General features: G+C 36.6%; 1 protein-coding gene across 1 annotated transcript in view; it reads left to right on the plus strand.

Moving 5' to 3' along the window:
- Positions 1-17,113, plus strand: part of LOC127513145 (sialoadhesin-like) — a 152,278-nt gene that overhangs the window by 75,101 nt on the left and 60,064 nt on the right. The window contains exons 8-12 of the mRNA XM_051894739.1: positions 1,129-1,187; positions 1,423-1,770; positions 3,691-3,942; positions 13,738-14,082; positions 14,263-14,517. Of these exons, the coding sequence (XP_051750699.1) occupies positions 1,129-1,187; positions 1,423-1,770; positions 3,691-3,942; positions 13,738-14,082; positions 14,263-14,517 (1,259 nt within the window). The remainder of the gene's footprint in view (positions 1-1,128; positions 1,188-1,422; positions 1,771-3,690; positions 3,943-13,737; positions 14,083-14,262; positions 14,518-17,113) is intronic.

Here is a 17,113-nt window from a genome sequence, read left to right on the forward strand (position 1 = left end):
TCTGGGCCCCATATGGCTGTGCTGGCTGGGAGAATTATGACAAAATGCTGCTTTGTTGAGTATCCTCATAAGAGCAGTCTTAAAAGAGTTAAATAATGTCTTAAATGAACTTAATGAGGTGTATGAAAGTGACATGCGTGTCAGATCCGTGTCATGTTCGACAGCCGCAGATATTAAAGTCACAGACGCCTAATAAACCAGTTGCTGTGATGTCTGTCATTAATGATAATACAATAACAAAAGTAACAGAAAAATTTGTAGCCTTAATAAGGATTAATCTATATTTAATTTATAATTTATGCAGTTAAGACTGTAAAGTGTTTGTAAAGTTATTCAATTGCTGTATATTTCCACAGGTAATTATGACATTTATTATAATGGGTTTATGTGAAGGTTGTTAGGTTCACTTAAATTAAAATATATTTTTTAAAATCCTAATAAATGTTGAAATTGATAGCTTTCAGTTATACTCTCATATTGAACGTCTATAATTAGCCTAATGTTTAAACAAGTAAAAAAGGAAGGAAAAGTTGTACTTCTCAGATGTTTTCTGGTTGTCAGTTCTCAGTCTGAACTGTTCTCAAAAACTCTCATACATGCAAAGTCAAGATTTTCACTCAGTAATAAACTGCACTTTGGTTACTTTCTCATCAAACCCTGTTGTATACCTTCGTGAGCTCTTGAATTGTGTGGTACAAGTTGTGTGGGAATGTTTTTTGATGCCTAAAGAACATCACCATTCACATTTCATTTTGTGCTCAGTTTACTGCTATTAAACAGTTGCAAGCAGGATTTTTTTTTTTGGTTACAATTTTTCTCCTTTTGTGTTCTGAAAAAAGGACGTCATGTGGCTTTAGAACAACACAAGGGTGACTGATTATTATTGGGTGAACTCTCACTTTAAGCTGACAGTGAATCAGTTGTTGTTGTTGTTCTGTCAGACCTGCAGGTGGAGACACAGCAGAGAGTGAAAGAGGGAGATTCAGTCACTCTGACATGTAAAAGCAGCTGCTCTCTGACTGAACAAACAACATTCATCTGGTACAGAAACACACAGATATTAACTGATCATACAGTGAATCAACTTCAGCTGAAGTCAGTCAGTCGTTCTGATGCTGGAAACTACAGATGTGCTGTAAGAGGAAATGATCATCTGATTTCTCCACCTGTTTATCTCAAAGTAGAATGTGAGTACAAATTGATTCATTAACATTAGAAATATTAATGAATTAATGTGAAATATTTCACACACTTGGAATTTCTCAATTCCATTTTGTTGAATATGTAAATCTATTGTAGGCCCACAGAAATTGGGAAAATAATATTTAGTAGTGTGTTGTAAAAATGCAGAAGAAAATGAAAGTTTTCTGTTTGTTGCTGAAACTGTCTTTAATTATTTAATTCCTCATCTCTGTGTTTCAGGGGTTGATGGTCTGCAGGATTGGGGAGTGAATTACAGCCCTTCATATGTTTGTGCATTAAAGGGATCAACAGTGAAAATATCCTGTACTTTAAAATATCCTCGTGGTCATGAGATCAGAACAGTCTTCTGGACCAAACCTACTGTAGCTGTTGAAGAACTACCTGATTTGAAAAATGACCCAGAAAAAAGAGGAAGAGTTCAGTGTCACAGTGAAGGTAAAGACACTTTCAGCATCACTTTGACGGATGTAAGAGAAGCTGATCAACACGTCTACTACTGCAGATTTACTACAAACATTGAGAGCGGAAAATGGACGGGGGTTCCTGGAGCTCAGCTTGACGTCACAGGTAAAACTAGTGAACTCTCAGAAATAGACCACAGAAAAACACACACACACACACACACACACACACACACACACACACACACACACTTTGAGATAATTTGTTATATAACTGCCACCCGATTCATTCTTTATCACATTGAAGTGAGGCTGCGTTCACACTGTCAGTTTTTGGGAATGGCGACTGCATTTACTTAAAGGTTTGAGTCTGGAAGTGTCCCGTTCTCACAGCAGCTTACAGTAGCGTCTCAAATACTGTCTGTATGAATGAGAGTCAAGCCCGTATACAGTGCTGCAGTAACTGATACATGTGATCTGGATTACATCATCAGATTTCAAAAATTAAGCACTTGTAATTAGTTGAAATTACATTTTAAAAATACTCATAATCAGACTACAGTTACTTTTTTATTGATTACATAATTCCATGTTATTCTCACAATGGCAGTAAATTATTCATAATTCATTGATTCTCTCTGCTACTTTTTATCTTGTTGTGGTCATATCCGTTCAGAAGGTCTTCCAGGTTTGTGGAATTGCACTAGTCATGTGACTGTCACTGAAAACTGAGAGCCACACAACATTTGATCACTGGATTTACAGAAATCAGTTCACTTTTAAGAAATTATTTCTCAACATTGCAATAATGCATATCTAATCAGCTCCTGACGAACACATGAATTATTATTTGAATCATCACTCAGTGAGTCATTTAATCATGAATTACTGTCTTTGGAAGGCTTTTGTCTTTCAAACTGATTAAAATGTAATTCACATTATTTCATATTTACATGATGCAGGGATTCACCAAACTTTTTGTCAGCTGAACCTCTTTGATGTAATAGAATTACTTGAAGTAAGCCTGGAGATTTTAAGTTAATAATTTAGGTCAATACAATTAAGTAAAAAATAATAATAAAGAAAAAAATAAAAAATAAAATTAAGTTCATGGTTCTCTGATGTCAGTTAATGGTCACGTGACATGCAGGTAACCAAATAATAAATGTAATGTTTTTTAGTAAGTGTTTTATTTTGAATTTTCAAATTATTTTATTTTTATGTATTTTTTATGATTTAAATAATAACTCTTCATTAAACTCATAAACCCCCTGCAGTTCCATCAGAACCCCAGTCTGGGAAACCCTGAAGTAATGTAATATTTAATGCACTTCATGTTGTTGATAAAGAATGAAATATATATATACCTTTAATTTGGAGAAGGAGAAACTGGGGAAGTGACTTCAGTGAATCAGACATGTGTCACTTTGCTCACAGCTGATTGGTCCAGTTTTGGTTTAAGATCTCTTACCCAGAACACAATCTGCCCCGATGGTGATGAACTCTGCTAAAAGCCCCAAGTAGGAATATCTGCAGAGCGAAGATCTTCAAAACGGGTCGTGAACACCAAAAGCGGGCAGAGTTACGTATGGCTCGGCTTGGCAATCTCATATCACATAACCTTATTAACTACTCATCTCCTGAAGTGCCATTTTCTTCAGCATGCTATTCAGCACAAATCCCTCCCTCCCGTTTCACTGGTTAAGGTTGGAGTGTAGGAAAGGTTTAGGGGTTAGCATTGGCTGTAGCATAGCATTACGTTGGAAATCAGCACTGTGATTGACATGACCAATGAAATCTATAGAATTGGCTGCAGGGTGGAGTTTGGATTGTAGAAAAAAATCATGCACGTGTGTCATGTGCTTGTCTGTCAACTGGAGGAAGCCACGCTCTATTTTGGAGCTCCAACCAACATTTAGAAATCTCCAGGCGGCAGCGTTACCCTTCTAAAAAACAGGCCACTTTCATGGTGCCTAAAACCCAGGGTTGGCAGAAATTAAACTGAATACCTGGCTAACCCTGGTTTAAATTGTTATAACTTTGTTTTCATAAAGATGATTCTAAATGATAGTTGTTGTTCTGTCAGACCTGCAGGTGGAGACACAGCAGAGAGTGAAAGAGGGAGATTCAGTCACTCTGACATGTAAAAGCAGCTGCTCTCTGACTGAACAAACAACATTCATCTGGTACAGAAACACACAGAGACTCACTGAAGGAATTGTGGAAGTGAATCAACTTCAGCTGAAGTCAGTCAGTCGTTCTGATGCTGGAAACTACAGATGTTCTGTAAGAGGAAATGATCATCTGATCTCTCCTGCTGTTTATCTTAATGTTGAATGTGAGTACAAACTGATTCATTAATATCAGAGAATCACAGATTATTCAAAATAAATTTTAAATTCAGATTTGTTTCAAAATGTCAGACTGCATGATTAAACATTTAGATTCTTACTAAAGTAATATGTAAAATGAATGGATGAATCAAAGTTGATACATCACTAAATATAAAATTGTTTATTGTGCATCAGTTTAGATTTTCACCTTTCAGATCTCATCTCTCAAATAAAATCTCTTGATTTCTACTTACAGATCCACTTCAGTAATCATTAGTAACAATAAATAAATGGCATAAATAAACTAAATATTTCTTTATTTTACATATATTTCATGTAGATCCTCCAAAGAGCGTCTCAGTGTCCATCAGTCCGTCTGGTGAAATAGTGTCAGGAGATTCAGTGACTCTGAACTGCAGCAGTGATTCAAACCCTCCTGCTCTGAACTTCAGCTGGTTTAAGGAGGATGAAACCTCAGCTGTTGGATCTGGACAGAGTTTCAGCATCTCCAGCTTTAGCTCCAGTTTCAGTGGACGCTTCTACTGTGAGGCTCAGAATAAATATGGATCTCAGAGATCAGCGTCTGTTTCTCTCACTGTTAAAGGTATTTTCTATAATCAGACACTCTTTCAGGTTCATCTGTCTCACGTGTGAAATGATCTTCATGATCATCTTGTTTCAGGGGTTCAGAGAGCTGCTCTGCACACAGTTTCTGGGATCGTGGCGGGATGTGGAGCATTGATCTTCATCATCATCATCATCATTATTGTGTTCATAAAGTGAGTGAATGTTAAGCAGCTCCTGCATTAAAATGTCTTTTCAAAAATAAACATGGATGAAGAATTTGTTAAACTTTCCACCATCAAAAATATTAAATATAACATTTTTCTTACAGTAATTTGGTTTTTAGTACTTTCTAACAAAATATATTTTTTTATCCAGGAAGAAGAGGAGAGATGGTGGAGCTGAAGTTATCAGACAAAATCAGGTAATTTTGATAACAGCTATATACCTGAATCTACAATGACATATTGGATATTATATTTATATTATATTTAACTAGAAAATACAAGACTGACAAGATCATGTACTGCTGCTTGAAAATTATTTGACATGAAGACAATCTGGAAAACAATGTGCATGTAACTCACAGTCACATGTGTTTCTGAATAATTGATCTGCTGTTATATCTGTGTGATATTTTATTTGATGAAACTGCAGGAGGATCGCTCTGACAGATCAGCAGAAACGGCTCTGACCAATGACACTGCACTGTATTCACTCGTATCAGCCAATCAGAGGGATGATCTGTATGCCAACTTTAAAGCAAAGAAACCCGAACGCTCCGGGAGAAAACAAGCAGAAACAGACTCTGGAGATGTTGGAGAGGTTCAGTATGCCAGTGTCCATCACTTCAAGAACAAAGACATGAAGAAGACTGAAGAGAACGACTGTCAGACCATTGAGACGCATCATCCATCTGAAGCCAACAGGTGAGAAACCATTCATCTGAACCCAAATAAAACATGTTCAGTGCTGAATCAGAGCTCTCGTTTTTGTGTTGTTGAGATGTTGGATTGTCATCTGCTGGTGGGACTTTCTGAAATGCCACATTAACATAGTTTATTAATTTCTCCCCAGATCTGAGGACGTGATCTACAGCTCAGTCAAATAAAGAGCATGTGATCAGAGCCGCAGCCTGTTAATGTTGAGTCCAGGTCATGTTCCCATCTCGCTCTCCTTTTGATTTCACCAATTTACACATTTATGGGACGTTTTGCTGTTTAGCTAAGGATAAATTTCAGTTTAAAGTAAGCTTGTTTATTACAATCTTAATTGATATAACAAACACACACAGCCTTCATTGTACACTCACACACACTGTAAAAAAAATTTGTTCACTCAACTTAACTTTTTGAGTTATCAATTTCCACTGACTCAGTTAAGTTGTATTTACTTATATTAAAGGGGTCATGAACTGAAAAATCAAAATTCCCTTGATCTTTTGACATATAAAAGGTCATTGTAAAAACATCCTGTAAGTTTCAGAACTCAAAATTTTTCTTGTTAGTCTAAAAACAGCTTATACTGAAGTCAGTCTGCCAAAACGACAGGCTGTAGAATGTGCAAATTTATGACATAATAGTGTGGCTAAACACCGCCTCCACAGAAGAAGATCAACGCCTGCTTTTACATCACTGCCTGTTTAGCCCCGCCCACCGATTCATGCATGTAGTAGGTAAATAACAAGAGAGGCAAACGCAGGTCTACGCAGAAACCAAACGATAAAGATGGCTCCAAAGACAACAAGACGCTGTGCAGTGCCAAGTTGTGGAAAAATATAGTTCCAAACGTACGATTGGGAGGAGCCTAAACATTCAGTCCTGTCAATCATCATTACGGATTATAAGGATTTTAGGATAGATTTTGAAGTCCTACTCATCATGTACAAAGCCCGTAATAGACAAGGACATAACTATATTGCTAGCTCTCTCATTAATTATATTCCACCAAGAACTTTAAGATCTAATGCAGGTTTACTGGAGGTCCAGAACTAAAAACAAAAGAAAATTGGTGATGCGGCCTTTGCTATTATGCCCCCAAACTATCAAGCTGAGCACACAATAATCTGAGCTGAACAGCTGCTTCATCATAGACACATGAACAACAGAAGACATCTGCAAGTTTTGTTTCATATTGTGGACTGAATGTAAATATCACTTCATCCAGGACTGTTTTTTGTTTTCTTTGTAATAAAGTATCCCGATATAATATGAAAAACTGCTTCAGTGCATGAGTGAACTGTCTGAATGAATCAAACTGCAAATAGCATTTCATTCACAAATGGCGTGTTCTGATTCTAAACAGCTGACAGAAAACACACATTATATGATTGCTGAAATTAAAAGAAAAATGGAAAAAACTAATGTTAAAAATTCAAGGTTCAAGAGCCAAACTAAAGGAAACACTGATCACCATAATGGTGATGTTAAACAAAACATTAAATCATCAACATCTAAACCTCTGTTAATTCATAATAAGCACTTCTGTAGACATGTGACAGAAATAAAGTCAGTCTGTTGAGTGTTGAGTAACAAGTGAAGCTGGTAATGCTGTTTGTTGTCCACATCCAGTGTCCACTGGGAAACTTCCCGCTAAAACTTTAAAAGACTGTTAGGGGATAATGTTCTAACAGTCTAATCACTGAACATTATTAGACTGTTTTTAGAGAATGTTATCATACCTTTTAGGAGAATGTTAAAAAACTTACTAGAACAAAAACATTTCTAGCTGGGTTGGCGGGATCTTAAAAGACTGTATTTATTTTAAATTAATTTATATATTTGTTTAAATTTCAATTGCATGTGTTGTGCTGTAGTTCTGTGAATAAAACCAGCATCTAAATATTCTTCTAGAAACCAGAAACACATCGAAATAGAAGACTACGTAATGTTTAACTCATTTATTACCAGGTTTGAATTTAATTCAATGGTGTGTGTCCTGAATTACATGAGAGAGTAAAACATGCATGTAAATGTTGTTTTATAACAAGACACACACTTTGAAAGTTGACATGTCAAACCTGTGGCGGCACTATAGGCTGGGGCTTGACCCACCAGAAATTTGCTCTACTCTCAGTGTAACTTTCATTAAAAATAATAAAGTCATTAAAAACCTAAAAAAAAAACCCTAAAAAAAACAAAAAAAAAACAAGGATTAATAAATGTGCCTTTAAACAATGGTTTTTAATGGGGGAGTCAACTGCACGCTCAGGTACGGCGCACAGGAATAGCTATTATATTAAACTCCTCATCAACAGTGATCATACTGGTTTGAAAAACAGAATTTAGAAAATCTTCCTAGTATTCCATCTTCATCTCACTCCAGCACAGTGGGTGACTGCATGAGAATACCTGGACTTATTTGTAATATTATATTAATTGTTTGTATTAAGTACCAGTGTCTGATCTTGTTAGTTGTGTTTTATCAGGGGAAAACTGAGTTTCAAGTCACTATAGGATTCATTTCCACCTCCAGTATTTTAAACTTTCAGAGCAAAATGACCACATTTAAAACATTTTATCATCATTTACTCACCTCCCAAAGCATTATGGTGATATGTGTAATGTGCACTGCATCTTTTTGGCCACTAGATGGCAGTAAAGTCAATGGAAGTGCAGAAAAGAGTACTGCTCACAGCAGATCCATGGGTGGAGCGTGAAGTCCAGCTCCTCCTCTCTGATGTAATTTGGGTGTAATGGGTGGAGCTAGAAGGTCAAACCACACCCTAACCAGACCCATAATTTCATCTCTCCACCCATTAGATCCACAGAGCTGGAGGTTTTTGGCTCTCCAGTGAGCACCACTAGTCCATTTTTGGGAGTTATTAAATAGATCCGTTAGTGATGTATTAATGTTTTTGAAGACTATTTTCTGTATCTGTCATCAGTCTGGTGTCCGTGTGCTTGTGTTTTCTGTCATAAACTGGCATTGACCCAATTAAACACAATGTAGTGGCTGATAGTTATGACTGTTATACATGGGTGTGTGTGTCGTCCACCGCTTCATGTGTTCAACAGAGTTTGTGTGAGAAAGAGGAAGTGAAACTAAGAGTGGTAAAGCTTGACCTCTGATGCTGCTCAGACGCTCCTGCAGACATGATGAACATCTTTAACTGTTCTTTCTCAAAGCAAACATCTTTCACATATTCTCTCACAAAGATTTAACAATAATGAGCTCTACAGAGATAAAGCTTGTGTTTGACATCTGGAGACATTAACTCTCTTCTCCAGTTGTTCTTGTGTAGTTGAGATGATGGTGACACATCACCGGGAAGAGGAAGACCAACACTTTATAAAGTGTGAAAACTGCAGCCGTTTGACGGCTTAAACTGCTGATGATTTTCTCATTTGTGCGTCGACACTGACACACTGACACTGCAGAGCGGTAAGAACATTTTTACCATTATTGTTAAAATAATTCAGTAGGGTTACGACTGATATTTATAAAACTGTTTAGATGAAGTTTATGAAGTGATTTGAACTCCAGAAGCTCAATATCTGTTGTAGATTCATGTGTAAATATTGTGTGAAGCTCTTTAGACACACGAGGCCTGACATGAGAAACATCATCAGTTCACGTCAAGCCTTCAGTGAGCCGTGAATTATTCTGAAATCATCATGTGTTTTATCTGTCAAATAGAGTTTGTGATGTTGTATAGAGATGATGCTCATAATGTCATAATTGTCAGGTTTCTGATTGCAGAAGTCAGTATGGTGTCGTCTCTCATAAAGTCTCTTCCTCTGATCGTAGTGATCATGACTGCGGGTGAGTCTTCAGTTTCACTCACTATACAGATATTTGAACAAAAGATGATTGAGCTCTTCACACTTATAAACTGACATCAGTGTTTTACTGTCCGCTAACATAAAAATAGTCAAAAGTGAAATGATATTTTTTGTACATCACTTCAAAACACCGGAAAGCCTTTTCATTTCTCATTTCTGTGTTTCAGGGGTTGATGGTCTGCAGGGTTGGGGAGTGAATTACAGCCCTTCATATGTTTGTGCATTAAAGGGATCAACAGTGAAAATATCCTGTACTTTAAAATATCCTGATAATCATAAGCTCATAAAAGCCTTCTGGACCAAAACTGTTGGAGAATCACCTGATCTGTGTTCAGATCGAGCAAAGAGAGGAAGAGTTCAGTGTCAGACAGAATATAAAAACACTTTCAGCATCACTTTGACGAATGTAACAGAAGCTGATCAACACGTCTACTACTGCAGATTTACTACAAACATTGATGGTGGAAAATGGATGGGGGTTCCTGGAGTTCAGCTTGACATCACAGGTAAAACTAGTGAACTCTCAGAAATAGACCACAGAAACACAAACACACACATCAAACACACACACACACACACACACACACATCAAACACTTTATTATGTTACTGAATCTGACGAATGACCTTCTTTATTTGTTGGAACACAAAAGGAGATATTTTATAAAATGTCCTGATCGCTCTTGTTCATATAATGACAGCAGGCTCCTTCTTCAAGCTTTAAAAAAAGTGCAGAATTGTCTTAAAATCATTTTAGTTTTGGGACTGTGTCAGAGCATCTCCAAAACTGCAGCTCTTGTGGGGTGTTCCCGGTCTGCAGTGGTCAGTATCTATCAAAAGTGGTCCAAGGAAGGAACAGTGGTGATCCGGGGACAGGGTCATGGGCGGCCAAGGCTCATTGATGCACGTGGGGAGCGAAGGCTGGCCCGTGTGGTCTGATCTGACAGACGAGCTACTGTAGCTCAAACTGCTCAAGAAGTTAATGCTGGTTCTTATAGAAAGGTGTCAGAACACACAGTGCATCACAGTTTGTTGCGTATGGGGCTGCATAGCTGCAGACCAGTCAGGGTGCCCATGATGACCCGTCCACCGCCGAAAGCACCAACAGTGTGCACATGAGCATCAGAACTGGACCACGGAGCAATGGAAGAAGGTGGCCTGGTCTGATGAATCACGTTTTCTTTTACATCATGTGGATGGCCAGGTGTGTGTGTGTGTGTTGCTTACCCGGGGAACACATGGCACCAGGATGCACTATGGGAAGAAGGCAAGCCGGCGGAGGCAGTGTGGTACTTTGGGCAATGTTCTGCTGGGAAACTTTGGGTCCTGCCATCCATGTGGATGTTACTTTGACACGTACCACCTACCTAAGCACTGTTGCAGACCATGTACACCCTTTCATGGAAACGGTATTCCCTGGTGGCTGTGGCCTCTTTCAGCAGGATAATGCTCCCTAGATTTCCGGTTCATTAGGGCCCAATAACATTGTTTCATTGAAACATTCATTTGCTAAGTTGCTTTGAAACAATGGCTACATTCACACTCTCAGTTTTGGGAATGACAACCGCATTTATTTACAGGTGTGAGCTGCGATGTCCCGTTCACACAGCAACATACAGCAGCGTCTCGAATACTGTCTGTATGAATGAGAATCAAGCCCATATTCTCTTACCAGTAACCATAGCGACAGTGACCCAAATAATGTCAAAGTTGGTGATGTCCATAAAACTGAATTCGGTTATAGACGGTTATCATTCCCGTAAATAACCATACTGTGTGTGAACATAACTGTATTAAGAATTTAAATACAAGATTGACAGCCATATTCTGTTGCTGTGTGAACGTGGCCTACATGAACTGTGAAAAGCGCTATACATGAGAGAATTATAAAACATGAATTTAACTGAACAACCAAGAACAGGATGTTTTTTTTCCTCCTTTGGTGTCCTGGAAAAGAAAGTCATGCTGCCTTACATCAAAACCATAAATAATGACTGGATTTTTATTATTGGGTGAACTCTCACTTTAAGCTGACAGTGAATCAGTTGTTGTTGTTGTTGTTCTGTCAGACCTGCAGGTGGAGACACAGCAGAGAGTGAAAGAGGGAGATTCATTCACTCTGACATGTAAAAGCAGCTGCTCTCTGACTGAACAAACAACATTCATCTGGTACAGAAACACACAGAGATTCACTGAAGGAATTGTGAAAGTGAATCAGCTTCATCTGTGGTCAGTCAGTCGTTCTGATGCTGGAAACTACAGATGTGCTGTAAGAGGAAATGATCATCTGATCTCTCCACCTGTTTATCTTAATGTTGAATGTGAGTACAAACTGATTCATTCACATTAATGAAATATTTTACGATTTTTTAATTTTTAAAACCCAACAAGTTATGATAACTCATTTTAATTTAGGAAGCCGATTGCCTTGATCCATTTAAGTAACCATTAATTATGTGTACTGTGAACATTTCATTGGAGTTCACTATGAAAAATCTCCATTCAAATACTTTCATTAGCTGAAATTTATACCTGCTCCTGCTATAGCTAGCTATAGCGCACATGTGCTAATATATCAAAGAAACTACCACTACATCAACAGTGCAGAAACTGCCTTTCAATCAAACAGAGTAAAGAAGTCCAAACGTTATTTGGCCCGTTTTCATTCTGATCACAGACTTTACTCTTGTTAACCCTAGGGTGACCATATTTTAGTTTTCAAAAAAGAGGGTAGTGGTGTGTGTGTGTGTGTGTGTGTGTGTGTGTGTGTGAGTGTGTGTTCAACTGTTATTGAACTTTAATACATAAAGTAATACATCCTTTCCATTCAACTTTTGAGCCTCAACAATAGAATAATGACAAAAAAATAAATAAATAGTTCAGCTTTTGACACCTTTTACATGACACTGTTTCTTTTCATGACCATAGGTTAAAATAAAATAAAAAAATCAGTTGCCATAAAAAAAAAATCTATTTCAGTCAAAAATAATTTCAGTCCTCCGTGTGTTCTCTGGTAGGGGAGAACCGGGGGCAATTGTAACATCTCAAATTACACCAATCAGAAACAAGACAGAACCATGAAACTCATTTTGCATGTGCTCTGTGGAGATCCCTCTCTGCCTGCCAAAGGACAAGCTTCTAAATCATACTTGATAAAGTTTTTCTACAAAGACTCATTTTTGAGATATAAAAGTATACTTTTTTTCATCTACAGTATTTTCCTCATACTGTCTAAACCATTAATGTCTAAGAATTTAAATCTGTCTTGTTTTGATGACCTTTCTGTTGTCTAACATTTGATATCTTTGTCAAACATTAGCTTTGTTGTTTCTAGCTAGCTGGGTAGCTTGTCACGGGGTGGTACAGTCGGGGGTAATTGTAACACTGCGTTACAGCCCCAGACACCATCAAAATAGTGTCCAGCTTAGTAAGGACATCAAAATAGATTATTTTTTCTAATAATTTAAGAAAAGTGTTTTTGCCTCTCAATCAGGGGATCCATTTTACTGAGCAGGCCCTGTAACTCTCTGTTCACAGCATGCCTAGGTTCAGACCAAGGAAAACAGCAAAGGGACTTAATTAATTTTTCTGGATAATATGGATGTAGTGGATATTAAATAGTTTTAACTATATCCATATTCTCTGAAGTTTATTGTGGTCATTGGTATTTATATGAAGGTATCACATGTGGTGTTACAATTACCCCCGCATGTGGGGGCAGATGTAACATTTGACTTCCAATGTTTCAATCAATATTGTGACTCTAACATTGCTTGTAAAAACATTTGGTGACTGTTAACAAGTAGAACACAGATACAAGTTACTGACATAAAAATTGTATCCAGATATTTCAAAAGGTTTTTGAGTAATGAGAGCAACTTCTATTTTTCTTAGTGATATTTAGCACCAGTTTATCAGGAAGTGGCGATTTTGTTTTCTTTGGCTCACTAGATAGAAACGCTGCTTCATTCGCAAATGTTTTATGAGATATTCCAAATTTGCGTGTGAGAAGGAATAGTGACTGCAGAAAGCAAAAGCCGAATCCAAGACATTTTGGGAGATTTAGAAATCCTTACCAGATGTGTTTTTTTGGGTCCAAAAAGAGGACATGTCCAGGGAAAGAGAAGATGTATGGTCACCCTATTAACCCCCCAAAACCGTTTTAAATCCCAACACAACAACATTAAACACTATCAGATCTGCCCCTAGATTAATCTTGTGCAAAACACATAAAATAACAAATAATTTTAACATTTACTCTCCTTTCAGAGGCTGAAGCAAAGCATGCTGGGAACTAGAAATATATAACTCATTCAGTTTGTGTTCTGCACACCCCTACTAGACACAAACTGAAATCTCTGATAGTTTGTTTGAAAATGCAGAAGAAAATGAAAGATTTCTATGTTTGTTGCTGAAAACCTCTTTAATTATTTTCCTCATTTCTGTGTTTCAGGGGTTGATGGTCTGCGGGACTGGGGAGTGAATTACAGCCCTTCATATGTTTGTGCTTTAAAGGGATCAACAGTGACAATATCCTGTACTGTAGAAGATACTCACTATTTTGACATCAAAACAGTCACATGGACAAAAACTGCTGTAACGGATGGAGAATCACCTAATCTGTGTTTAGATCCAAAGAAGAGAGGAGGGATTCAGTGTTTGAGTGAAGATAAAGACACTTCCAGCATCACTTTGACGAATGTAACAGAAGCTGATAAACACGTCTACTACTGCAGATTTACAGATGATCAGAATAAAAGATGGACAGTGATTCCTGGAGCTTGGCTTGATGTCACAGGTACAGTGAACTCTAAGAAATAGAAACATTTTTATTATCTTTGAATAAACTATCATCTGTGCCACAGAAACATAAAGCTTTATATTATATAACTGCTGTCTAAAGTGCTTCAGTTTAGAGTTTTAATATTATTATTTTAGTATTATCACAGTGAATCAGTTGTTGTTGTTGTTCTGTCAGACCTGCAGGTGGAGACACAGCAGAGAGTGAAAGAGGGAGATTCAGTCACTCTGACATGTAAAAGCAGCTGCTCTCTGACTGAACAAACAACATTCATCTGGTACAGAAACACACAGAGATTCACTGAAGGAACTGTGAAAGTGAATCAGCTTCATCTGTGGTCAGTCAAACATTCTTATGAAGGAAACTATCAGTGTGAAATAAGAGAAAATAATGTTCATCTGATCTCTCCTGCTGTTTATCTTAATGTTGAATGTGTGTACAAACTGATTCATTAATATTCATTTTTAAATATTCAGTGTTGTTTCTGGGAACATTAAAAACGTCCAGTTTTCCTGACCTTAGAGGAACGTTTCTTATAAGGTATAATGTTCCTCAAACGTTCTTTCAACTTAATTTTGATTTAAAATTCAACATTCTAGGAACGTTGATTTGTAACATTCCAAGAACATGAAAATGTTCAGTTTCCTTAATGTTAGTAGAATGTTATTTAAAGGTTAGTATGACGTTCCTGAAACATTCTTTCAATCATTCAAACACCTGCTGTGAACAAACACTGAAAGAAAGAGAACCTTATTTTGAAATGAAGAAATCGTCATGTGCTCCGAGAAGCAAAAGCAGTGTCCAATTTGTGAACAAACTGATTCTTTTCAATGAACCTGATAAATCAGTTCATAATTCGCACCTAACAATTAATTGGCGAATTGGACTGATCCGCAGATGTTCTTGAGTCAACAACTCATTGATGCAAATCATCCGTTCAGAGCGAGTCTCCAGTTAACTGAATTCACAAGTCTGTCAGAACCTAGAACTAGAACTAGAGCTATATTTTATATTTATGGCTATATTTACTACAGTTTATAATATTTCATGGGTAGTGGACCCCCTTAAGGACTGTGTATTGAAAGTATGAAAAATGCCCAGAGTTTTCATGTTATTAGATTTTTTTCCCACAGGTGGGGTAAAATGCCCCCACTCTGACAAAGCCATTTGCTTTATACATTTAAGCAGTTTTAGCTTAAACTGAAAAAGACAAGCCAAAATAACAGTAGATAAATATGAATGTTTATTTATAACCATACCAGTCAATATTGTTAGTTGAAGCTAACTGTCTAGCTAACTAGATAGACTTCACGTGAAATCAGTTTTCTCTCAGGTACATCCCCAGTTTAAGCTTCATAGTGAATACTTCTACATCACACTTGTCAACGTAGTCCACAGCAACAACAAAAATGTGTCTTGATTCCATATAGTGGTTATTTTGGGAAAAACCCAGGTATTTTGAGCAGTAGGAATAAAAAAAAAAAAATTATAATATAAAATTATTTACCTAGCCTATTTATTATTATTATATAATTATTAATTAAATGATATAATAATATTAAAAAGTAAATTATTTATTATATAAATTATTAAGAAGACTATATAAAAATCACTTAATAAACATTCATCAATCAGTACTTTTTAGTACATTAAAAATCAAGTTCACTCAAGTAAAATTGAAAAAGAGGACTTCATACATTTACTGCAGTAATATTTTATTAAACCTATCTGTACTTTTACTCAAGTACTTGATTTGTGTAATTTGTCCATCACTGTTCATTTTAGTGAAATAGTTCACAGATTATTCAGAATTTAGTCCAGATTTGTTTGATAATTTCATACAGACTGCATGACATTTTTGTTTATTAGACATGATTTATTCTTATTAACTTATTAAAATGTTAAATTAATTTAAAGCATGAATCTTGGGTTGATAAATCTGTAAATATAATATTGTTTTATTGACTTCCAGACATGTTGGTCTGGTTTATCAATGCAGAAATGTTTTCTGGAAACACCCACAATTGTTGATAAAGAAACAACTCAACAAAAGTCAAGGGTCAAGAGTTCAACTAAAGCAAACACTGATCTCCATGATGGTGACATTCAAATGAAACATTTTCAATAAGACATCAACATCTAAACCTCTGTTAATTCTCAATAAGAGCTTCTGTAGACGTGTGACAGAAATAAAGTCAGTCTGGTTAGTAATAAGTGAAGCTGGTAATGTTGTTTGTGGAGTTGTTTAATCAGATCTTCAGAGATTTAATGTCTTTTATCTTCAGTTCATCTAAGGCTGTGGCTGAAGAAAGTTGTAGTTTGTGTTCTTATTTCTCTTTCTTTCAGTGCTTGTTCACAGCAGGTGTTTGAATGATTGAAAGAATGTTTCAGGAACATCATACTAACCTTTAAATAACATTCTACTAACATTAAGGAAACTGAACATTTTCATGTTCTTGGAATGTTACAAATCAACGTTCCTAGAATGTTGAATTTTAAATCAAAATTAAGTTGAAAGAACATTTGAGGAACATTATACCTTATAAAGACGTTCCTCTAACGTCAAGAAAACTCGACGTTTTTTACGTTCCCAGAACCAACACTGAATATTTAGAGAACGTTCTTATAATCAAAGTCTGTTAGCCGTGTTGACACCAGTTCAGATGTAGATTTGCTCTTTTTTCATCGCTGTTTTATGTATATTTCATGTAGATCCTCCAAAGAGCGTCTCAGTGTCCATCAGTCCGTCTGGTGAAATACTGTCAGGAGATTCAGTGACTCTGATCTGCAGCAGTGATTCAAACTCTCCTGCAGGAATCAGCTGGTTTAAAGGAAGAACATTTCTGGGATCAGGAAGAATCTTCAGCATCTCAAACATCAGCTCTGATCACAGTGGAGAATACAAGTGCAGATCCAGAAATAAACATGGAGAGAAAGACTCTGATGCTGTGAAGCTGAATGTCATGTGTGAGTTTCTTATTAAAAATAAGATACTGATTCTCTGTTTTGATCATTGAATTTTAGCGAT

Source organism: Ctenopharyngodon idella, chromosome 1 (assembly GCF_019924925.1).
Source record: "Ctenopharyngodon idella isolate HZGC_01 chromosome 1, HZGC01, whole genome shotgun sequence".
NCBI classification, from domain to species: domain Eukaryota; kingdom Metazoa; phylum Chordata; class Actinopteri; order Cypriniformes; family Xenocyprididae; genus Ctenopharyngodon; species Ctenopharyngodon idella.